At 36.7% G+C, this 26,321-nt stretch overlaps 1 protein-coding gene across 1 annotated transcript in view; it reads left to right on the top strand.

The window, feature by feature from the left end:
- LOC145992760 (pickpocket protein 28-like) overlaps positions 1 to 26,321 on the top strand; it is a 99,998-nt gene that overhangs the window by 28,173 nt on the left and 45,504 nt on the right. Inside the window, exons 3-4 of the mRNA XM_083129148.1 lie at positions 10,194 to 10,430; positions 24,834 to 24,957. Of these exons, the coding sequence (XP_082985274.1) occupies positions 10,194 to 10,430; positions 24,834 to 24,957 (361 nt within the window). The remainder of the gene's footprint in view (positions 1 to 10,193; positions 10,431 to 24,833; positions 24,958 to 26,321) is intronic.

The following is a 26,321-nucleotide window of genomic DNA, read 5'->3' as shown; positions in this document are numbered from 1 at the left end:
ACTGCCATCAAATTATATACTGTATGTAGATGCCAACAGCCTCTATGGTTATGCTATGATGGATAAATTGCCATATGCCGGGCTTGAGTGGGTTGAAGATTTTAATATCGAAGATCTTCAGGATTTTGATGACAGAAACTATGGCCTGTTCTTAGAGGTTGATCTGACAATTCCTGATGATTTACACAACACATTTTCTGATCTGCCCCCAATTCCTGAGGCTGAGTGCTCATCTGGCTCTAAACAGAAGAAATTGATGATGACTCTAGAGCCGAAACAGGATTATGTCATATATTACAAAAACCTCCAGTTCCTGATGAATCATGGTGTCCAAGTGACCAAAGTTGGAAAAGTTTTGAGGTTCAGGCACTCAAGATGGTTGAAGCCATATATTGATACAAACACAGAGCTTCGAACATCTGCAATGAGCCAATTTGATAAAACCTTGTTGAAATTGATGGTCAATTCAGTGTAAGGCAAAACAATTGAAAATGTCAGAAAACATATTGATGTTAAAATAATTACTGACCCCAGCCGGAGCAAAAAATTGATAGCAAAGCCCAACTTCAATTACAGAAGAATTTATGATGAGAATATGGCACTTTTCAACATGAAAAAAACAAAGATTAAGTTTGATAAGCCTATTTATGTAGGGGCTGTGATATTGGAATTGGCCAAATTACACATGTTAAAATTGTATTATGATGTGTTGAAGCCTTTTTATAAGGATCGTGTAAAACTGATGTACATGGACACAGATAGTTTTGTTCTTGATATTAAAACAGAAGATGTTTATAAAGATATAACACAGCCTGAATTGTTTAAATATTTTGATACCAGTGAACATACAGAGATTCAACACCACAACAAAAAGGTGCCTGGCAAGTTAAAAGATGAGACACTTGGTGATGTTATTGTGGCATTTGCTGGGTTAAGGGCCAAGATGTACAGTTTTGAAACATGTAGTGGCGCTGTTGCCAAAAAGGCCAAGGACATTGACAGAGTGACTGTAGACAAAGAGCTTGAATTTGAAGATTACAAAAATTGCCTCAAATCATGTAGCACAATCAGAACATCAGAATTCAGAGTGTGGATCACTTGTTGACTACAAATATTGTAAGAAAAGTGGCTCTGGATCCACATGATGATAAGAGATGCATTTTATCATGTGGCATACATACTCTACCATGGGGTCATTGTGATTTGAAAAGTGGCAAACAATGCCCAATTACAGAGCATGATTTGAAATAAATAAACATGCCTATGAACTTATTTGGGTTCAAAAAACAGGCTATTATGGACCTGCCAACACCACAACCCTCTTCTGATATAATATCTAAACTAAGTGCTTTGTTAATTATTCATCTGAACAGCATACTTACAGATGTTGATGATGAAACAGGTAAAATATTGTACATATTTAACAATAATTTAAATCATTACCAATTACCTGTAGGTGGTCAATTGCAATTTATTACAACCCCTGAGGGTAATGTCAAGATTTCAGTAGGGATAAATTTTTATAGAATTAAGCACTCAAACATGATTTCTGGCACTGTTTATACTGTTTCTGCTGGTGACTGCTTATATATTGAAGTCCCGGGATCATATGACAAGCTTATACCTTTTTTTATAGAATTAAGAATCAGCTATTCAATAATAAATAACCACTAAAACAAAATGCCTAATGATATATTTGGCCATACAAGGCATGAAGATCACAGTGATGAGATTCTGATGCTTGATGTCAGAGTCAAGAAATTAAGAAGTGATTTACAAGCTTTACAAACCACACTCAATGCCAGTCTTCAACTAGAAATTACAAATTTACAAACACAATGCATGGACCCTCTTCATAAAATTGATTCGGAACTCAAATTATTGCTTCAGAAATATACTGATCTGGCAACATTGGATAATTTTCAAAGTTTAGAAGAAGCTGTAGCAGCTCTTCAAGCCAAATTTACGACCCACGCCACCAACTCTGAGCAATTGAAACAGCAATTGGAAGAGCAGATAAATAATGTCCAGGCACAGCTCCAAACAATTGTCAAAAGCATAAAATCACAAGAAGATTTTGATCTAGTGATTTCCACTCTAAAAGAACAGATTCAATCACTCCAAATACCTAATCTGGACCCCTTGAACAATGCCATAGCCGAGGTTAAAGAAAAAATTGAGACACTTGAAAATTTTATGAACAACTTGCCATCTTCTGATGCTTTGAGTGCAATAACTCGGAGTGTTGCCAACGTTAAGCTGCAACTTGAAACATATGAAGATTTTGGAAAAATTCAAAGTACCATAACCCATCTTGAGGGTACAATAGCAGCAGTGCAAAGTGATTTGACAAATGTACAAGAATCTCTAGAATCCCGCCTGCCTGGTATTGTAGACACACTTGTCAGTGTCCAGCAACAGATCACAAAGCTTGAAAACCTCAACACTGAATCTGAGCTATCTCATTTTCATCACTTGATCGATGATATCCAAACAAAACTTGAAATTTTACAACAATCAACACCTACTCAGGCAGATATAGCCCTGCTCCAAGATGCTATGCGTGGTGTGGTTGATGCTTCTGAATTAAATGATGTGAAATTGGCACTTGAATCTTTGCAAAATACTGTATCAAATCTGCCTACATTACAAGAACTTAAAAATATAAAGAGGGCAGTGAATCGCATATTGAAATCAGAAGATATCAAGAATATCCAGACAGAGATCAAACAACTCACTCAGACAGTGGCCACTCTACCAACTAATCAACATATTAATGAACTGCATGCCCTGTTTGAGGATATCAGAAGACAGGTCCATGATCTTACTGCTCAAAATTCAAAATTGGCAGTTGTTGAAAATTTACAGCAAATTGTAGCTAATATCAAGCAACAGCTAGGGACCATGGAATCCAATCAAGCAAATGCTTTGTCTGTTTTTGCCACCCAGCTTCAAGAGATTGTGCAACAATACAAAAAACTTGTTGTGGACATAAAGATCAAGCCAGGCCATGATGATGTTGTTAGGACTATCAATGAGCACCTTGAACCTGTAACAAGTAGATTGCTTACAGCAGAAAAAGAAATAACTGGCCTAATCGAGAATCCTAAACATACAGTAATTCTTGAATTTACAGCATCCCCAACAAAGAATATGATTCACCATTTACACCAGGTGGCAAAATATATATGCTGTCCCCTGCACAATTTTATTACCAGTTTTTTGTTGGGGGCACACTGAGACCAATCAAGATCAAATATTGGCTACAACCACAGGCACACCACTACCCCACCTTATCAATAACAAATGCTGACAACAAACCAAAAATCACCAGTGTAGAGTTAGAGGATTTTACAGATCCCAATACATTAGAAACATCTTATGCTGAAGATGATGGCTCTCTGGAATTTCATATACAAATAGGAGACAAATTATATTTAGAAAATCCTGTAGTATCAGCTGCTGAACACCCCATAGTTGCAATATTCCTGTTTACATATTATGTCTAGACAAATTATTGTTGATGAATTACACAGACAAGCCAGACATAATTATAAGAGACTGCCAGTAGTTACAAAAAGCATAGATGATTTATGGCAGAGCGACTTGATTGAGATGGCAAGTGGACAGCTGAAAAACTTAGACAAAATCAACATGGGCTACAAGTATCTACTTACTGTAATAGACACATTTTCAAAATTTGCCTGGGCTGTGCCACTCAAATCCAAGACTGGAAAATGTGTTACAGAAGCCTTCAGGATAATCATCAATCAGAGTGGAAGATCACCGCGCTATTTGCAAACAGATAATGGCAAAGAATTTTTTAATTCTGTGTTCCAACAGTTTATTAAAAGCCAGTCAATAAAACATTACTCAAGTTACAGTGATCTCAAAGCCTCAATTGTAGAGAGATTCAACAAAACCCTAAAAAATCTTATGTATAAACAATTTACACTTCAAGGTAATTATAAATGGCTTAATATTCTTCCAGAACTTCTACATAAATATAACAACTCGGTCCATTCCACAATCAACATGAAACCCTCTGAAGTAACTTCATCTGATGAGCAAAAATTGATCAGGACTGTTTATTATCCTAGATACCAGCCAACAACAAGAAAGGCCAAATACAAGGTGGGTGATCAAGTAAGAATCAGCAAATATAAGCACTTATTCAAAAGAGGCTTTACAAGAAACTGGAGCACTGAATTATTTACAGTGGTTAAAGTTAAACCTGGGACCCTTAACACATATATAATAAAAGACCACCGAGGAGAAATTCTCAAAGGCAGATTCTATGAAGAAGAACTCAGCAAAACTAAACAGCCTGATACATATCTCATAGAAAAAATCATCCGCAGAAAAGGCAACAAGTTACTTGTCAAATGGCTAGGACTTCCAGAACACAGCTGGATCAGCAAGTTGCTGCCTGATAATATTAGATGTCTTATTGTTGGGCCATCAGCTTGTGGTAAAACTACACTAATGATTGATAATTTTTTATTGGCACCCAACTGGTTAGACTGGAAAAACAGGCACTTGTATGTTTTCTCTAAGAGCTTGGAACAATTAAAATATCAGCAGCTGATGAAGCTATATGATAGAATGGATATTGCCACTTTTGAATCAGATGTTAAGCCACTTCATGACTGTCTCGATAATTCTGTTGTTGTGTTTGATGACATTAAACTGGATAATCAAAACAAGGTTAGAAATTTCTTTACACAGGGCCGACACAAAAACATTGATTGCTTCTACCTGGCACAGACTTTTTCAAAAATACCCAAGCAGCTGATCCGAGACATCAGCAATTTTATATGTGTGTTTCATCAAGATCATACCAACCTCAAACACATACATGATGAACATGTAGGTGGGGACTTGAGCTACAATGATTTTTCCAAGTTTTGCAGTAGGTGCTGGAATCAAAACAGTTATGAGTTTGTCACAATTGATATGACAAGAAAACCCAATAGTGGCAAATACAGAAATAAAATCAACAATTTTCTAGACATTGAAACATATATAAATAACCATGAAAAGGCCAATCATTGATGATCTTAAATTAAGAGATTATCTTGTAAAAAGATTTAAGGGATGGAAATCAGAGAAACGAGGAATTTATGAACAACACAAACAAACAGAACAGCCTATTATTGATCCTATTAGTGAATTAGGTAAAAATATCAAAACTGTTACAGAGCAAAATCAAAATTTGATCACAGAGCTTGTACCTGTAGTTGCAAGGAATATATTAGATTATCCAATCACCCCCACTTTCTAGTATTCATACACCTAGTCCTGTTGCTCCTCGAAGAATTGAAGCTACTCAGGATCCCATTGAATTGGGTCTTCTTGCTCAAAAATATTTAAGCACACCTAAAGACAACAAAGATGAGGTTTTTGGCTTATATGCTGACACAGAGCGTGATGGTAGTATCATACATAGAATTGGCAATTTCAGAGTAACATTTATGGGAGATGATATAATTGTATATTCAGAATCTCATCTTGGAGAAAGAGGTGCTTTTGTTAAATATCCCGGCACACCTGGATTGTGGGAACTGATGACTAGGAAAAGGCCTGGCAGCTATACAGATCAAGATTATGAGCATTACAAAGAAATATTAATAAAATCAGATGCTATACCAGAACAATGATCCCACACAAAAAAGAGTCAAGTCTAGCAGTGGAGCAAAATACAACAATTTAATCAAGCCCATATGGTCACAAATTAAGACAGGCAGTGGAATCAAACAATACAACACCCTGCCTAAAGAATTTGTGTGGGTTCATGATGTCAGGAAACTTGTAGATAGGTTGCTGGTGATAGCTGGGGAGGAAAATGCTGGCAACCACAATTATTACAATGAAAAGGTTGGAATTATGGACATGATAAGCACTAAATTGTCTAATTTTATAGTGAATGACACTATGGGGATTGGATATCTGATAAAAAATATTAATACTCTACCACCTAAATTTTGGAATATCTCTGAGGGTCGGGGGTTGGTTAATGACATCATAAACAAGCTGCCATTTGAACTACACATTCCAGGCTATCAGTATTGTGGTCCAGGCACAAAACTAGACCATAGATTAAACAGAGGGGACCCTGGTGTTAATCCCCTAGATGCTGCTTGTAGAGACCATGACATAGCATACAACACACATTCTGATCTTGACAAGAGACATGTTGCAGACAAGAAATTAGAAGACGCTGCATTTGGTAGATTTGTAAGTAAAGATGCTTCTTTAAGTGAAAGAATAGCAGCATTGGGGACCACCATAGCTAAGAGCACCAAACAAAAACTGGGGTGGGGGCTGTGAATATGTATATTATAAACCTAGGATGAAGGCCAAGGGTGTTATGTATCAGATAACTTATGCAGGTCTTAAATCTCTTAAAACTATTGATAGTCTTTTAACCAAAAAGCAGCTCAAGAACAAAAATTCTTGTCTTGCCAAGGGCCATGGTATGAAATTGTTGCTTAGTACCCCCCAATTAAAAAAATTACAGCAATCTAGAAAATAATCACATGTGGGTGGATTTATATTTACTATCCCGGCCATCTTAGCAGCACTTGGGGCTGTGGGGAGCTTGGCTGGGGGATCAGCTGCTATAGCAAAAACAGTAATAGATGCCAAGAAGAATAAAGCAGAATTAGTTGAATTAAAGCGCCATAACCTGGCCATTGAGAAACAAGGCAAAGGTGTTAAGAGAGCCATGAATAAGTTTAAAAAAACAAGAGCCGCTTACAAACCAAGATATTGAAGCTTTAATCAAGCCACTGGGCATCAAAAATTTTAGAGGTGTGTACATGTCTGATTCTTTACCAGAACAACCACTCAACAAAGAGTGTGGCATTGTTAATTTGGATAAGTACAAAAATCAGGGCACTCACTGGATCTGTTATCTTAAATATTTAAAAAATGAGGCATTTGTGTTTGATTCATTTGGAGGTGTTCCACCTGAAAATTTAATAAAATATCTAAAATCAGCTAATCTTTATTACAATAATGCCCGTGTTCAAAACTTCAAAGATGTTAATTGTGGACATTTGTGTTTATCTGTTCTTAGATATATGTCTCAAATAAATAAACCATCAATTGAAAATTTTCAAAAAGCCCTGTGGTATCTGAAACATCATGGGGGTATTCCATCTCACCAGCCAAAATTCAATATTGAAACTCAAATTACATGATGATATAGTGTATCCCAAAACAATAGCTCTCAGAGCATTTTATGGCATGTACTTGATCCCTAATATTACACACCACAACAACAAAATTGCAGTTGGTGATCAAAATATTGTCATCACTCCAGGGCAGTATAATCTGTCCACTTTAAATGCTCAATTACCCAGAGGTATAGTATTAACTCAAAATTCTGTCACTCACAGAGTAGAGATTGTATCTGCTACAGAAACAGTGGATCTGGGTACTATAGGAGAGCTGTTAGGATTTGAGAACAACACAAAACTTGAACCAGCCATCAAACACACTGCTATTAATATACCTAAATTCTTAGCCATAGAGACTCTAAATATTCACTGTAATGTGGCTGAGGGGATGATCACCAAATCAAATGGCATAGGCACTCACAAACAAACTGGCATCATTGCAACATTTAAACCTAATTCTGAATTTATGGAGCCCATCATCTACACTCCATCCCCAACATTATATTTTCCTGTGTGCCATAATAGAATAGATTATATTGAATTGATGGTCACTAATGAAAAAGAAGAATTAGTTGATTTTGCTGGAGCCACAACATAGAGATTAATATTTAAATAAAAATACATACAAAAAAAATCGAAAATATTGAGAGTTATGAGCTACAATCATTCCCCCCAAACAGGAGGACATTTGCAAATTTAAATCAACCCAACACAGAGATTGAGGTTGATCTTGATGTAGGGGATGGCTTTATACACCCTCACAGAGCAGATCTATACATCAAATTTGATGTTGTAAAGCTCGATGGAACAGATTATCTGGCAAATTCAAATATAAGATTGGTAGACAATTTTGTGCCGCATCTGTTCTCTGAAATTGAGATCAGAAAACATGGTGTTGTTATAAACAGAGTAGATTATCCCGGCATTACCTCCACAGCTTTGGCCACACTAAAATTATCCCAAAACCGAGGCTTCTTACTACAAAATAGGTGGATTTGAGGCTGGTGATAAAATTATATCTAAGAGCCACACAGTGCTGTTCCCAATGCGCCTGTTGCCAGGATTCTTCTCAGATTACAAAGATATTATGTGGAAGGGTGGTTTAAGAATCACATTTAGAAGAGCTGCCAATGATAATAATGCTTTGATGAGGTACAGTACATTAAATTCTACAGAGGAAGCTCTGCGTAATACCCTACCTGATGAGGGCAAATGCCTTATTCAGACTATGGAACTAAGAATCCCGGTTGTTGAATATGAAGCAAGTTATGCTCTTAAATACAAAGCAGATATAATAAAAAATCCACAAGTACCTTTACAATTTTATACATATCAATGTGTACAGAAGCCTGCCGCTGGTACTTATTATGAGTTTGATGCTACAAATTCATTCTCCAGTATACAATATGACATGCCAGATTTTGTGGTGGTACTGTTTCAGACTGGAAGACACAATAATCAGGAAAAAAATTCAAGTAGATTTGATAACTGCAACATCAAGAACATATATCTTAAAAATGGCAGAAATGAGGTATTTCCTAGAGAAAATTATAATTTAGACATGTCCAAGGATGATTTCCTTAAATTATATGAAGCATTTACAGCATACAAAAGGGTCACTACTGGCAATACTGACATGTATTACACACCAGATGAATTCAAAGCACAGAGACCCATGTTTGTCATCAACACTTCAAAAAGGAAACAAGTTGTGGTTAATGACAGGACAAACATTAAAATTATCTGTGAATTCCACGATACACTCCCTGATGACACCATATGTAGTGTTATTCTCATAGGTGAAAAATCATATGTTTATGATGTAAGAAATGAGAGAGTCACAGAGCAATTCTAGAAGAATTACATTATCTTAATACTAGATATGCAAGTTGAGCCTGGTGCCCAATTGAACTTAAACCGGAAGTGGACCGGAAGTAAATATGTGTGTGTGTGTGTGTGTGTGTGTGTGTGTGTTAATACGTTTGGCCTAGTTTTAAGTGTAGCCAAAAAAATATCAAGAGGAGCATATTTTTAACAAGCTTATGGACAAAAATCTGGCAGATGTAGATTTTGTAAGTGTAGGCAAATCAATCTGAGGGGGGTCATACTTTCCCGGGAAATTCCCGAGGGCATTTTTACAAAAATCTTGGATTAGACAGAGTTCCACACTTGATCAAAAAGCTCATATGGGCATGTTGAGCTAGTTTTAAGTGTAGGCAAATCTGCCTGAGGTAGGTTCATACTTTCTCGGGTTTATAATAGCACCAATCACACTACTGTATGTGTTTCTCTTTCGTCTAGTACCACTCGCATTCCATTATGTTTCATAACCTTTTACCAATGATGAATTGAAATGTGAGAGGTTTCAACGGAACACCCTGTACATTGGGTTCCTTATAGGGGTAGTCCAAGTGAGAGCTGAGGGATCCGGGCCCCTGGGTCCTAGCAAAAAGTACCAGAAATACTGGAAGATATACTGGATAAGGCACAGCTAATGTTTCCACGAACAACTTTGATGTCGCCTAATAGCAAACATTGAAATATACAATTATTTTTCTTCAAAGATATACGTTGTATCCGTAAAATAAAGATAAAGTGTAGTAACGTCCACTCTATATCAGTATCAAAAGCGTATTTTATACAGTGGACTCTTTATAACTCGAACTGCAAGGAGACAGGAAAAAGTCGAATTATCCAAAATTCGAATTTACTAAAACATGTACAATTAAAGATTATTTCAAGGGGAATAAACGTCTGTTCAAATTACGCAGTAATTTAAATTATCCAAGTTCGAATTAAAAAGAGTCCACTACATATATATATATATCTGTGACATAAGCGTGATAATTATTAATACGTCAACCGTATCTTACTTTTTACCACTTTTTTTATTCAGCAACCATCTCCCACTGTTAAAGTATAATGTACGCGTGTGAACAAACTTTGTAGAGTAGTTTCCTGTTGTTAAATTCTTCATAATTCAATCACAATGTTTCGATATAATTTCAGATTGTGGTGGGCCATAGCTGTTATACTGGGTGTGTGCATATGCATCTTCCTTCTCGTGGAATTGTTCGAGAAGAGGAAGACCTCGCCTATTGTTGTGTACTTTGATGAGCGACAGGCATCCATCTCGGACATACCATACCCTGCCGTCACCATCTGTACGAGGCATCCCCATATCGACAAGGCAAAGTTTGATGTAGAAGAAGTGACTAGACGATATCCTAACGTAACAGAGAAAGAGTGAGTTAATATTCCGCTAGGAGTCGTTCATATATTTTGTTTCGCCGATCGTAAAGAGCCGTTTCCAATATTCGATTTCTTTCAAGTTTTGCATGCCTCTCACTGTGGCGGAATGATCAGCATCAAGGGTGTATTTAGGGCAGTGGCACATCCACGGGGGGGGGGCATGAGTTCTAGGGGGCAAGGGGGGCAAACATTGACGGGCAAGTGTACCTGCATGAGGCAATTAGCACCCACAACTTCAAATTTTATGCAAATAAAAATATTTTTCGTAAAATTTTCTTGCTCGAAATGCTTGCTTCTCTTAGTCTTATCGAGTTCAGAACCATAGCTAGGGGGCGGCGGGAGTCGGTCCTGGGCACACAAACGATCTAAATGAAAATTACTTGTAAGACTGATTGATTGGTTTTTGGTTTTAAGTCCACTTTACGCAAAGAAAGACTAATCAGGACTGGACCTACAGTTTAAAGTGGGATCAGAACCACTGTAGTAGTATGATTTGACCTATTACTGGCGCGAGAAATGATGAACCCCCCTCAGGCAGATTTGGCTACACTTAAAACAAGCTCAACATGCCCATATGAGCTTTTTGCTCAAGTGTGGTACTCCGTCTAATCCAAGATTTTTGCCTCGGTAAGTTCCTGTGAAATGATGAGCCCCCTCAGATTGATTTGTCCACACTTACAAAAGGCACTTCTGTCAGATTGTTGTCCATAATCCTGTCAAAAATATGCCCCTCTTGATATTTTTTTTGCCCACACATAAAACTAAGATCCCCTCACCCACACCCACCCACATACACACCCACACACACCACTCACACACACACACACACCCCTCACACACACACACACACACACACACACACACACACATATATTTACTTCTGGTTTAAGTTCAATTGGACACCAGCCTCAACTCATATATCTAGTACTAAGACAATGTAATATGCAAAAATCTTCTAGAATTGCTCTGTGACTCTCTCATTTCTTACATCATAAACATATGATTTTTCACCTATGAGAATAACACTACATATGGTGTCATCAGGTAATGCCTCATGGAATTCACAGATAATTTTAATGTTTGTCCTGTCATTAACCACAACTTGTTTTCTTTTTGAAGTGTTGATGTCAAACATGGGTCTCTGTGCTTTGAATTCATCTGGTGTGTAATACATGTCAGTATTGCCAGTAGTGACCCTTTTGTATGCTGTAAATGCTTCATATAATTTGAGGAAATCATCCTTGGACATGTCTAAATTATAATTTTCTCTAGGGAATACCTCATTTCTGCCATTTTTAAGATATATGTTCTTGATGTTGCAGTTATCAAATCTACTTGAATTTTTTTCCTGATTATTGTGTCTTCCAGTCTGAAACAGAACCACCACAAAATCCGGCATGTCATATTGTATACTGGAGAATGAATTTGTAGCATCAAACTCATAATAAGTACCAGCGGCAGGCTTCTGTACACATTGATATGTATAAAATTGTAAAGGAATCTGTGGATTTTTTATTATATCTGCTTTGTATTTAAGAGCATAACTGGCTTCATATTCAACAACCGGGATTCTTAGTTCCATAGTCTGAATAAGGCATTTGCCTTTATCAGGTAGGGTATTGGGCAGAGCTTCCCCTGTAGAGTTTAATGTGCTGTACCTCATCAAAGCATTATTATCATTGGCAGCTCTTCTAAATGTGATTCTTAAACCACCCTTCCACATAATATCTTTGTAATCTGAGAAGAATCCTGGCAACAGGCGCATTGGGAACAGCACTGTGTGGCTCTTAGATATAATTTTATCACCAGCCTCAAATCCACCTATTTTGTAGTATGATGCCTCGGTTTTGGGATAATTTTAGTGTGGCCAAAGCTGTGGAGGTAATGCCGGGATAATCCACTCTGTTTATAACAACACCATGTTTTCTGATCTCAATTTCAGAGAACAGATGCGGCACAAAATTATCTACCAATCTTATATTTGAATTTGCCGGATAATCTGCACCATCGAGCTTTACAACATCAAATTTGATGTATAGATCTGCTCTGTGAGGGTGTATAAAGCCATCCCCTACATCAAGATCAACCTCAATCTCTGTGTTGGGTTGATTTAAATTTGCAAATGTCCTCCTGTTTGGGGGGAATGATTGTAGCTCATAACTCTCAATATTTTCCATTTTTTTGTATCTATTCTGTTATGGCACACAGGAAAATATAATGTTGGGGATGGAGTGTAGATGATTGGCTCCATAAATTCAGAATTAGGTTTAAATGTTGCAATGATGCCAGTTTGTTTGTGAGTGCCTATGCCATTTGATTTGCTGATCATACCCTCGGCCACATTACAGTGAATATTTAGAGTCTCTATGGCTAAGAATTTAGGTATATTAATAGCAGTGTGTTTGATGACTGGTTCAAGTTTTGTGTTGTTCTCAAAGCCTAACAGCTCTCCTATAGTACCCAGATCCACTGTTTCTGTAGCAGATACAATCTCTACTCTGTGAGTGACAGAATTTTGAGTTAATACTATACCTCTGGGTAATTGAGCATTTAGAGTGGACAGATTATACTGCCCTGGAGTGATGACAATTTTTTGATCCCCTACTGCAATTTTGTTGTTGTGGTGTGTAATATTAGGGATCAAGTACATGCCATAAAATGCTCTGAGAGCTATTGTTTTGGGATACACTATATCATCATGTAATTTGAGTTTCAATATTGAATTTTGGCTGGTGAGATGGAATACCCCCATGATGTTTTAAATACCACAAGGCCTTTTGAAAATTTTCAATTCATGGTTTATTTATTTGAGACATATATCTAAGAACAGATAAACACAAATGTCCACAATTAACATCTTTGAAGTTTTGAACACGGGCATTATTGTAATAAAGATTAACTGATTTTAGATATTTTACTAAATTTTCAGGTGGAACACCTCCAAATGAATCAAACACAAATGCCTCATCTTTTAAATATTTAAGATAACAAATCCAGTGAGTGCCCTGATTTTTGTACTTATCCAAATTAACAATGCCACACTCTTTGTTGAGTGGTTGTTCTGGTAAAGAATCAGACATGTACACACCTCTAAAATGTTTGATGCCCAGTGGCTTGATTAAAGCTTCAATATCTTGGTTTGTATGCGGCTCTTGTTTTTTTTAAACTTATTCATGGCTCTCTTAACACCTTTGCCTTGTTTCTCCATGGCCAGGTTATCGCGCTTCAATTCATCTAATTCTGCTTTATTCTTCTTGGCATCTATTACTGTTTTTGCTATGGCAGCTGATCCCCCAGCCAAGCTCCCCACAGCCCCAAGTGCTGCTAAGATGGCCGGGATAGTAAATATGAAACCCCCCACATGTGATTTTTTTCTAGATTGTTGTAATTTTTTTTAATTGGGGGGTACTAAGCAACAATTTCATACCATGGCCCTTTGCAAGACAAGAGCTTTTTTTCTTGCGCTGCTTTTTGGTTAAAAGACTATCAATAGTTTTAAGAGATTTAAGACCTGCATAAGGTATTTGATACATAACACCCTTGGCCTTCATTGTAGGTTTATTATATACATATTCACAGCCCCCACCCCAGTTTTTGTTTGGTGTTCATAGCTATGGTGGTCCCCAATGCTGCTATTTTTTCACTTAAAGAAGCATCTTTGCTTACAAATCTACCAAATGCAGCCTCTTCTAATTTCTTGTCTGCAACATGTCTCTTGTCAAGATCAGAATGTGTGTTGTATGCTATGTCATGGTCTCTACAAGCAGCATCTAGGGGATTAACACCAGGATCACCTCTGTTTAATCTATGGTCCAATTTTCTACCGGGACCACAATACTGATAGCCTGGAATGTGTAGTTCAAATGGCAGCTTGTTTATAATGTCATTAACCAACCCCCGGCCCTCAGAAATATTCCAAAATTTAGGTGGTAGAGTATTAATAATTTTTATAAGATATCCAATCCCCTTAGTGTCATTCACTATAAAATTAAACAATTTGGTGCTTATCATGTCCATAATTCCAACCTTTTCATTGTAAAAATTGTGGTTCCAAGCATTTTCCTCCCCAGCTATCACCAATAACCTATCTACAAGTTTCCTGACATCATGAACCCACACAAATTCTTTAGGCAGGGTGTTGTATTGTTTGATTCCACTGCCTGTCTTAATTTGTGACCATATGGGCTTGATTAAATTGTTGTATTTTGCTCCACTGCTAGACTTGACTCTTTTTTGTGTGCGATCATTGTTCTGGTATAGAGCATCTGATTTTATTAATATTTATTTGTAGTGCTCATAATCTTGATCTGTATAGCTGCCAGGCCTTTTCCTAGTCATCAGTTCCCACAACCCAGGTGTGCCGGGATATTTAACAAAACCACCTTTTTCTCCAAGATGAGATTCTGAATATACAATTATATCATCTCCCATAAATGTTACTCTGAAATTGCCAATTCTATGTATGATACTACCATCACGCTCTGTGTCAGCATATAAGCCAAAAACCTCATCTTTGTTGTCTTTAGGTGTGCTTAAATATTTTTGAGCAAGAAGACCCAATTCAATAGGATCCAGAGTAGCTTCAATTCTTCGAGGAGCAACAGGACTAGGTGTATGAATACTGGAAAGTGGGGTGATTGGATAATCTAATATGTTCCTTGCAGCTACAGGTACAAGCTCTGTGATCAAATTTTGTTTTTGCTCTGTAACAGTTTTGATATTTTTACCTAATTTACTAATAGCATCAATAATAGGCTGTTCTGTTTGTTTGTGTTGTTCATAAATTCCTCGGTTCTGTGATTTCCATCCCTTAAATCTTTTTACAAGATAATCTCTTAATTTAAGATCATCAATGATTGGCCTTTTCATGGTTATTTATATATGTTTATTGTCTAGAAAATTGTTGATTTTATTTCTGTATTTGCCACTATTGGGTTTTCTTGTCATATCAATTGTGACAAACCCATAACTGTCCTGGTTCCAGCACCTACTGCAAAACTTGGAAAAATCATTGTAGCTCAAGTCCCCACCTACATATTCATCATGTATGTGTTTGAGGTTGGTATGATCTTGATGAAACACACATATAAAATTGCTGTTGTCTCGGATCAGCTGCTTGGGTATTTTAGAAAAAGTCTGTGCCAGGTAGAAACAATCAATGTTTTTGTGTCGCCCCTGTGTAAAAAAATTTCTAACCTTGTTTTGATTATCCAGTATAATGTCATCAAACACAACAACAGAGTTATCAAGACATTCATGAAGTGGCTTAACATCTGGTTCAAAAGTGGCTATATCCAATCCATCATATAGCTTCATCAGCTGCAGATATTTTAATTGTTCCAAGATCTTAGAGAAAACATACAAGTGCCTGTTTTTCCAGTCTAACCAGTTGGGTGCCAATAAAAAATTATCAATCATTAGTGTAGTTTTACCACAAGCTGATGGCCCAACAATAAGACATCTAATATTATCAGGCAGCAACTTGCCATTTCTCTTAATCTGCTGTTCAGGTTCTGGCAGCCTTTTTATAACATCCCAGGTGCTCATATTATCACTTTGTCTGCATCGATCCAGCTGTGTTCTGGAAGTCCTAGCCATTTGACAAATAACTTGTTGCCTTTTCTGCGGATGATTTTTTCTATGAGATATGTGTCAGGCTGTTTAGTCTTGTTGAGTTCTTCTTCATAGAACCGGCCTTTGAGAATTTCTCCTCGGTGGTCTTTTATTATATATGTGTTAAGGGTTCCAGGTTTAATTTGAACCACTGTAAATAATTCAGTGCTCCAGTTTCTTGTAAAGCCTCTTTTGAATAAGTGCTTATATTTGCTGATTCTTACTTGATCACCCACCTTGTATTTGGCCTTTCTTGTTGTTGGCTGGTATCTAGGATAATAAACAGTCCTGATCAATTTTTGCTCATCAGATGAAGTTACTTCAGAGGGTTTCATGTTGATTGTGGAATGGACCGAATTGTTATATTTGTGTAGAAGTTCTGGAAGAATATTAAGCCATTTATAATTACCTTGAAGTGTAAATTGTTTATACATAAGAATTTTTAGGGTTTTGTTGAATCTCTCTACAATTGAGGCCTTGAGATCACTGTAACTCGAATAATGTTGTATTGACTGGCTTTTAATAAATTGTTGGAACACAGAATTATAAAATTCTTTGCCATTATCTGTTTGCAAATAGCGCGGTGATCTTCCACTCTGATTGATGATTGTCCTGATGTCTTCTGTAACACATTTTCCAGTCTTGGATTTGAGTGGCACAGCCCAGGCAAATTTTGAAAATGTGTCTATTACAGTTAGTAGACACTTGTAGCCCTTGTTGATTTTGTCTAAGTTTTTCAGCTGTCCACTTGCCATCTCAATCAAGTCGCTCTGCCATAAATCATCTATGCCTTTTGTAACTACTGGCAGTCTCTTATAATTATGTCTGGCTTGTCTGTGTAATTCATCAACAATAATTTGTCTAGACATAATATGTAAACAGGAATATTGCAACTATGGGGTGTTCAGCAGCTGATACTACAGGATTTTCTAAATATAATTTGTCTCCTATTTGTATATGAAATTCCAGAGAGCCATCATCTTCAGCATAAGATTTTTCTAATGTATTGGGATCTGTAAAATCCTCTAACTCTTTTTTTTTTTTTTTTTGCTTTGTTATCAGCATTTGTTATTGATAAGGTGGGTTGTGTGCCTGTGGTTGAAGCCAATATTTGATCTTGATTGGTCTCAGTGTGCCCCCAACAAAAAACTGGTAATAAAATTGTGCAGGGGACAGCATATATATTTTGCCATCTGGTGTAAATGGTGAATCATATTCTTTGTTGGGGATGCTGTACAATTCAAGAATTACTGTATGTTTTGGATTCTCAATTATGCCGGTTATTTCTTTTTCTGCTGTAAGCAATCTGCTTGTTACAGATTCAAGGTGCTCATTGATGGTCCTAACAACATCATCATGGCCTGGCTTGATTTTTATGTCCACAACAAGTTTCTTGTATTGTTGCACAATCTCTTGAAGCTGGGTGGCAAAAACAGACAAAGCATTTGCTTGATTGGATTCCATGGTCCCTAGCTGTTGCTTGATATTAGCTACAATTTGTTGCAAATTTTCAATAACTGCCAATTTTGAATTTTGAGCAGTAAGATCATGGACCTGTCTTCTGATATCCTCAAACAGGGCATGCAGTTCATTAATATGTTGATTACTTGGTAGAGTGGCCACTGTTTGAGTGAGTTGTTTGATCTCTGTCTGGATATTCTTGATATCTTCTGATTTCAATATGCGATTCACTGCTCTCTTAATATTTTTAAGTTCCTGTGATGTAGGCAGATTTGATACAGTATTTTGCAAAGATTCAAGTGCCAATTTCACATTATTTAATTCAGATGCATCAACCACACCACGCATAGCATTTTGGAGCAGGGCTATATCTGCCTGAGTGGGTGTTGATTGTTGTAAAATTTCAAGTTTTGTTTGGATATCATCGATCAAGTGATGAAAATGAGATAGCTCAGATTCAGTGTTGAGGTTTTCAAGCTTTGTGATCTGTTGCTGGACACTGACAAGTGTGTCTACAATACCAGGCAGGCGGGATTCTAGAGATTCTTGTACATTTGTCAAATCACTTTGCACTGCTGCTATTGTACCCTCAAGATGGGTTATGGTACTTTGAATTTTTCCAAAATCTTCATATGTTTCAAGTTGCAGCTTAACGTTGGCAACACTCCGAGTTATTGCACTCAAAGCATCAGAAGATGGCAAGTTGTTCATAAAATTTTCAAGTGTCTCAATTTTTTCTTTAACCTCGGCTATGGCATTGTTCAAGGGGTCCAGATTAGGTATTTGGAGTGATTGAATCTTTTCTTTTAGAGTGGAAATCACTAGATCAAAATCTTCTTGTGATTTTATGCTTTTGACAATTGTTTGGAGCTGTGCCTGGACATTATTTATCTGCTCTTCCAATTGCTGTTTCAATTGCTCAGAGTTGGTGGCGTGGGTCTTAAATTTGGCTTGAAGAGCTGCTACAGCTTCTTCTAAACTTTGAAAATTATCCAATGTTGCCAGATCAGTATATTTCTGAAGCAATAATTTGAGTTCTGAATCAATTTTATGAAGAGGGTCCATGCATTGTGTTTGTAAATTTGTAATTTCTAGTTGAAGACTGGCATTGAGTGTGGTTTGTAAAGCTTGTAAATCACTTCTTAATTTCTTGACTCTGACATCAAGCATCAGAATCTCATCACTGTGATCTTCATGCCTTGTATGGCCAAATATATCATTAGGCATTTTGTTTTAGTGGTTATTTATTATTGAATAGCTGATTCTTAATTCTATAAAAAAGGTATAAGCTTGTCATATGATCCCGGGACTTCAATATATAAGCAGTCACCAGCAGAAACAGTATAAACAGTGCCAGAAATCATGTTTGAGTGCTTAATTCTATAAAAATTTATCCCTACTGAAATCTTGACATTACCCTCAGGGGTTGTAATAAATTGCAATTGACCACCTACAGGTAATTGGTAATGATTTAAATTATTGTTAAATATGTACAATATTTTACCTGTTTCATCATCAACATCTGTAAGTATGCTGTTCAGATGAATAATTAACAAAGCACTTAGTTTAGATATTATATCAGAAGAGGGTTGTGGTGTTGGCAGGTCCATAATAGCCTGTTTTTTGAACCCAAATAAGTTCATAGGCATGTTTATTTATTTCAAATCATGCTCTGTAATTGGGCATTGTTTGCCACTTTTCAAATCACAATGACCCCATGGTAGAGTATGTATGCCACATGATAAAATGCATCTCTTATCATCATGTGGATCCAGAGCCACTTTTCTTACAATATTTGTAGTCAACAAGTGATCCACACTCTGAATTCTGATGTTCTGATTGTGCTACATGATTTGAGGCAATTTTTGTAATCTTCAAATTCAAGCTCTTTGTCTACAGTCACTCTGTCAATGTCCTTGGCCTTTTTGGCAACAGCGCCACTACATGTTTCAAAACTGTACATCTTGGCCCTTAACCCAGCAAATGCCACAATAACATCACCAAGTGTCTCATCTTTTAACTTGCCAGGCACCTTTTTGTTGTGGTGTTGAATCTCTGTATGTTCACTGGTATCAAAATATTTAAACAATTCAGGCTGTGTTATATCTTTATAAACATCTTCTGTTTGAATATCAAGAACAAAACTATCTGTGTCCATGTACATCAGTTTTACACGATCCTTATAAAAAGGCTTCAACACATCATAATACAATTTTAACATATGTAATTTGGCCAATTCCAATATCACAGCCCCTACATAAATAGGCTTATCAAACTTAATCTTTGTTTTTTTCATGTTGAAAAGTGCCATATTCTCATCATAAATTCTTCTGTAATTGAAGTTGGGCTTTGCTATCAATTTTTTGCTCCGGCTGGGGTCAGTAATTATTTTAACATCAATATGTTTTCTGACATTTTCAATTGTTTTGCCATACACTGAATTGACCATCAATTTAAACAAGGTTTTATCAAATTGGCTCATTGCAGATGTTCGAGCTCTGTGTTTGTATCAATATATGGCTTCAACCATCTTGAGTGCCTGAACCTCAAAACTTTTTCAACTTTGGTCACTTGAACACCATGATTCATCAGGAACTGGAGGTTTTTGTAATATATGACATAATCCTGTTTCGGCTCTAGAGTCATCATCAATTTCTTCTGTTTAGAGCCAGGTGAACACTTAACCTCGGGAATTGGGGGAGATCAGAAAATGTGTTGTGTAAATTATCAGGAATTGTCAGATCAACCTCTAAGAACAGGCCATAGTTACTGTCATCAAAATCCTGAAGATCTTCGATATTAAAATCTTCAACCCACTCAAGCCCTGCATATGGCAATTTATCCATCATAGCATAACCATAGAGGCTGTTGGCATCTACATACAGTATATAATTTGATGGCAGTGCTGGATCATAATCAGGAATATACTTGTTATTTGCTCTGGCATATCTCTGAGAACATTGCACCATGCCCCCTCTTATACATTGTTCCATAAACAGAAACATGTCCTGATCCTGGATCAGATCCAATTGCATTTTAGTGTTTAAAAACATTGCAGACCATGCTAGGCCCGGAGCACTGTAAAAATACATTGGATCCAGCTTATAATTTTGCATGGAAGATTTTCTAAATGCCTGAAGTATAAATAAAATTAAATTGTTCCACATCAACTGGGCATGGTGATAATCATCATCAGTGATTCCAGATCCTCTGATTTTGCTGTAAAACTCTTGTTGTGGTGGCAGAGAACACTCATCAAATTTAGAAAAATCTGTAACATAATCATATGGATATACACCCTTTCGCCTAATTAATTTCAGGTCCTGATTTGGAAACAAAGCACATGTGATTTTGAATTGATCATCAGATAATTGAGTGGCCAGTGTAGCCAGGCTAGCAGACAGAATTCTGTATGAATCAAGAAATCTTAAGTGAATAGGAACACCATTAACTTTAATTATTTTGCTAATGGCAATATATTTCTCATTATTTTCAGCTAAAATATTTAAATTCTGCTTGTCAAACCCCTCGTACCTGATCAAATTATGAAAATCATAATTGGATGCACCATGGCAAAATATAGGGACAAATTTTGGTCTCTGGATCTTAATATTACAGCTATTACACAGGGCCATTAAGAATTTACCATCTGTATGAGAATGGTGTTTCACCTTGATATTTGTATCTGAAAATTCAGAATCACATACCGGGCATTTTTCTGCATTGTTGAAATCTTCAATCTGTTTCTCTGTTAAAGGCAACATAGGTTTTGATTTTAATAAGACATTAGATGCTATGTCATGGCACTCATTTTCTATTCTATCTGCAAATTCTTTGATGGCATCTGCTCCCATCTATAAATCTTCTTTACTAACAACACCATCCTGTACAATCACATAATAAAATCTAGAAGGTTCATGTAACTGGTATGATGTACTTGAAGATTCCTCAGGATCTGGGCTGCAGAATGCAAGGGGTTTGAGGTTTGATTCAAAATCACAGACTATATATGCTGGGTGTTCCAACAAGGCTTCAAATTTTTTGAATTTGGCATTTTCACTTGGATTAGGCATCACCATATGAACAGGTTTATGGTTGCCACAGTATTTCAGATGCTCAATTAACTTGTTTTTAGCAATTTCTGCATTTTTTTCACAAACACCATTCACCATTTTTCTACCATCAAATACAGACAAACATCTTCTGCACAACTTGAATATTGTCTTAGATTTGTCTAGTTGTGTTCTGACTAAAGCTTCAAGACTGTGTATCAGAGTATAATGGCGTGTATCATCCTCTTCAATTAAGAGCAGATCAATCGGAACAGCAGAATTATCATCAAATGTACTGATTCTGAGAGGTGCTATCAAGCAATTGCCACGGCCAGTAGAACAAATAAAAACATTAATAGATAATTGTTTACCATTAATATCCCTGGCCTTTTTTTCAAATTTATCAATATTCTGAACAGACATTGGATATTCTAAACCCTCCATTGCTTCATCAAAATCATGTTCATGCTGTATATAATAACTTATTCTCTCAGGATCCCTTGAAACTGGATACAAAGCAGCTAAAATACACCACAGAAAGCATTTCTGATCATTATTTTTTATATTAACCACGGCTTGTTTGTTTTTAATATTGGCGGGTAATCGCAAATATGTAGATCCTTGTAATGGGCTGAATTCAGAAATATTAATATATAACTTGTGTGGAGATCCGCATAGGCTCCATCCTGATTCTTTTGCAGCAAATTCAGAGTGTTTAATATTCAATTGATCTATCAAACTGCTTATTATTTTGTCTGAATTTGCATTTGAATATACCGGTACAGTTTCTGTTATGTGGGGCTGTGTAAATTTGGTGCCATTTGATTTCTTATATTGTGTAAACAATTTGAGGGACAGCTTATAAGAGCCATTTTGTGCATTTAGAATTGCCTGCACATCTGGATTTATACTGTTCAAAAAATTCTTAATGTCACATCTTGACTCTGATACAAAACGGTGATCCCTTAATTGGCCGTTAAAACTGCTATGGATGGGTTCATAGCGTGGCTGCTTTGCTGGTTCAGCATTAACAGGTGTTTCATGCTTTCTTTTCAGACCAGATGTAGATGGTTGTGGGGGCAATGTTGATGACTGTGCAGAACAAGTACCTTTATGTTTATATGTGAAATATTCCAGATTATATTTTCTATGGCATTTAGGGCATATTTTTGTGGGAGTTCTGCACTTGTCTGGATTACAATTCCTTTGATGCCTGGCCCAATTGGGGCTGGTTATATTCTTATTGCATTGATTACAATATTTTTGATTTGGCATTTTTGTTGTTGTTTATTATATAAGATTTCCTGGGGTCCAAATCAAAATTCTATGCTTAATAAAAAAATATCAGTTGGGTTCAGCAGTGTGTTTTGTATATTTAGTGTGTGTGTGTGTGTGTATGTGTGTTAATATTTTTTGGCTTTGGTATTTATATAAAATTTCTTGGGGTTCAAATCAAAACTCTATACTTAATAAACCTATGACAGGTTGTCAAAAATTCTGTCTATTAAATCAAATAGATTTGTAATTCAATTTATATAAATTTACAATATTTTTGTGTTTAAAAAAATATGAGCAGCACTGCAACAACACACCCTTACTCTTCAACAACTCTCACAATACTGGCTAATATGCAATGCAAAATCTCTTTATATAGCCTAAGCACAGACCGCATTGAAAGCATCTGAAACAATAAGCTAATCAGAATATAACACATCATCACATTATGTCATAACCAACCAATCAGAAAACAACACATGTCTAATAATTTATTGCATAATATTGGGTAATAATTTGTTGCAAAACATGATGCAATATAAATAAACCAGAAATAGGCCACAAGTGGACCGGAAGTAGGCAAACCGGAAGTGGACCGGAAGTGGACCGGAAGTAAATATGTGTGGGTGTGGGTGGGTGTGGGTGTATGTGGGTGGGTGTGGGTGTGGGTGGGTGTGGGTTTTATGAGCATCTTGGCGTAGTTTTAGGTGTGGGCAAAAAATATCAAGAGGAGCATATTTTTAACAAGCTTATGGACAACAATCTGACAGAAGTGCCTTTTGTAAGTGTGGACAAATCAATCTGAGGGGGCTCATCATTTCACAGGAAATTCCCGAGGGCATTTTTACAAAAATCTTGGATTAGACGGGGTTCCACACTTGAGCAAAAAACTCATATGGGCATGTTGAGCTTGTTTTAAGTGTAGCCAAATCTGCCTGAGGGGGGTTCATCATTTCTCGCGCCAGTAATAGGTCAAATAACACTACTCACTGTGCCATGTGCCTCCACCGGGTATCGGATCTACGACCCCTTGATCACAAGGCGACGATGTTACCACTACACCATCGGGGAGGCACAAAAGTTGTAAAAAAGAGAATTCATTGGCGTCCCATGAAACTACTTGCGCCCTATTAAATCAATATTGATTACAGCCTGCAAAATAATTGGATCCAAATATGTTCTTGCTCGCTTCGCTCGCAATATATCGTTGTTCTCTGTAATGCATTGTAAATAACCAGACAGAGAAATAAGACTTGCCTTAATTGATTTTGTTTTAAATGCATGAACAATTGTTTTGAGGAAAGGGAACTTGCATATTTGAGAGACAATTTATGTAATTTTTGCTGTTGGTTTATTGTGAGATGGATGAATTGGTTGTGTAATGTATATAAATAAGCTCACAAACACCACCCATGCCCAGGCAGGGATTCCAACCCGGGCCCTCTGGCGTCGTAATGCACAGTGATAGCTAGGGCCCGGACAGTTATGCATTTTGTATATTGCATATACAAACATATATGAATCGTATATATATTTATTGCATATTTTAGAGCCACTACTAAAATTGTATTCTGTATGTCCAACACCTATCCAGGACAGATGTGCGCTTCGCAGTACATGGCCATCATAGTAACAAATTATTCTTAACGATTTTACACATTAGCTTGTATTTATTATTATTATTATTGTTATTTTCTATAACAAAAAAGGTAAAGGAGTGTAATATAATTGTTACCAATAACGTGTTCAATACAAATTAATTAACAATTTAAGACAAGCCATTCTTGAAATTATAATTGAAGTTAATAATACTTTTGTATTAATATGGTAAACTACACAATGTTTTGAACAAGTAATTTTTGCATTTTACATAGCCTATGTGAAATTACATGTTTTGAAGGTAAAAATGGATAACCTTAAGTGATGAAAAGCTAAATTGATTTAAATTGTATCTTGCTGTAGCGAAAGTTTCAATATGTTTTTAATTCCGTTGCAGGAGCAGAATACTCAGGATTCTTGAAAGAATTGGAACTTGCGAAAAGAAAACTAGTCCACTTAAAACTGGAAAGTTTCCCATATCGGAAGATATAATATTGGATGATATGAATCTTCTTCAGGAGGTAATATAAAACGGGGTGTTACGCGGAATAACGTCTCACGGAGTTCTCTTGTATGTACAGATTATTTACACATACCTCGCCTACTCAGTATATAGAGCTTTCCTTTACAGATCCAATAACACATGCTCTAAGTTGCCCTTTGCCTCACCACACAGAGAAATGCACTTATCAAGATTTCCAGGACTTCACTCTACGAGCGCACTAATTAGCATAGCGCTAACCCGTCCCGCTGTTTATCACGCAGAGGTCCCTAAACATACATCGCTCACTCTCTGTGTATCTCTATGCATCCATAAAAATTGCCTCAATCCATTGAAGGACGGCCACTTTCTGAGATCTGAGAGCCTGAGAATCTGTGTCTGAGGATATGAGAATATATATGAGAGGCTGCGTAACAAGTCGGAACCCGGTATTTATACTTCCGACAAACGACCCGACCTCAACCATCGGGGCAAGGCTACTGGACAAAAGGTAACCTTGGCAAGAACATTTACAAATATCCAAACTTTTACACAAATATACTTTCCATTTCCCAGCTGTGTGCGTTAAAACCACACAGCAGGGGCAAGGTGGAGAATACGGATAGGTAAATGGATTTATACAAATTACGAAAAAAATGATAATCACAGAATGAAATATTTTACTTTAGTACGTGTATCAAACCACAGAATATGATCACACCGCTTGCTTTGATATATTGTAATTTAGATTTCAATTTTTCTCAAGACCTTTATTTTCGGTATGACTTTTTCTTTTACTTCTGGATATCTCTGCAACTATTCGGATTATAAATATGGAATTTGGTGAACTAAAATACATGAATGAAACCCCAAAAATTAAAATCGAAGGGTCAGATCTGGTGAACGAGGTGACCATGAAATTGGCCCACCTCGACCTATCTATTGACCTGGAAATCGGTTATTGAGGATATCCCGGACTACGGTGAGGTACTGAGGTGGTGCGCCATCTTGTTGGAAGTGGATGCGGTCAAAATACACAGCGAGCTCGTTCTTGACCTGTGAAAGCAGCCGTTTTTAATGGAACTGCCGCTGGCGCTTGCGGTAGTGGAATTCGGTACTATCCCACAACGTTAGTGAAACTTGGTGTATTTCCTTAGAAAATTATACCACAACCAGTTCTGTAACATTTTCGTATACATTTTTATACACTTGCAAAGTTGTAAAGTGGAATCCGAACCACTATGTGCCTCAACTGGGTATCAAAACCCAGGACCCCATGATTACAAGGCGACGAAGCGACCACTACGCTATCGGGCAGGCCTATCCACACACACACACACACAACTGACATTTAACAATTCTGGTTGGAACTTTTGTAACCGTGCTTCAGTACAAAGAAAATTA

Source organism: Lepisma saccharinum, chromosome 9 (assembly GCF_977018435.1).
Source record: "Lepisma saccharinum chromosome 9, izLepSacc3.1, whole genome shotgun sequence".
In the NCBI taxonomy this organism is placed as follows: domain Eukaryota; kingdom Metazoa; phylum Arthropoda; class Insecta; order Zygentoma; family Lepismatidae; genus Lepisma; species Lepisma saccharinum.
The sequence above is the reverse complement of the archived record's forward strand: the minus strand, read 5'-3'. Positions and strand labels throughout refer to the sequence as shown.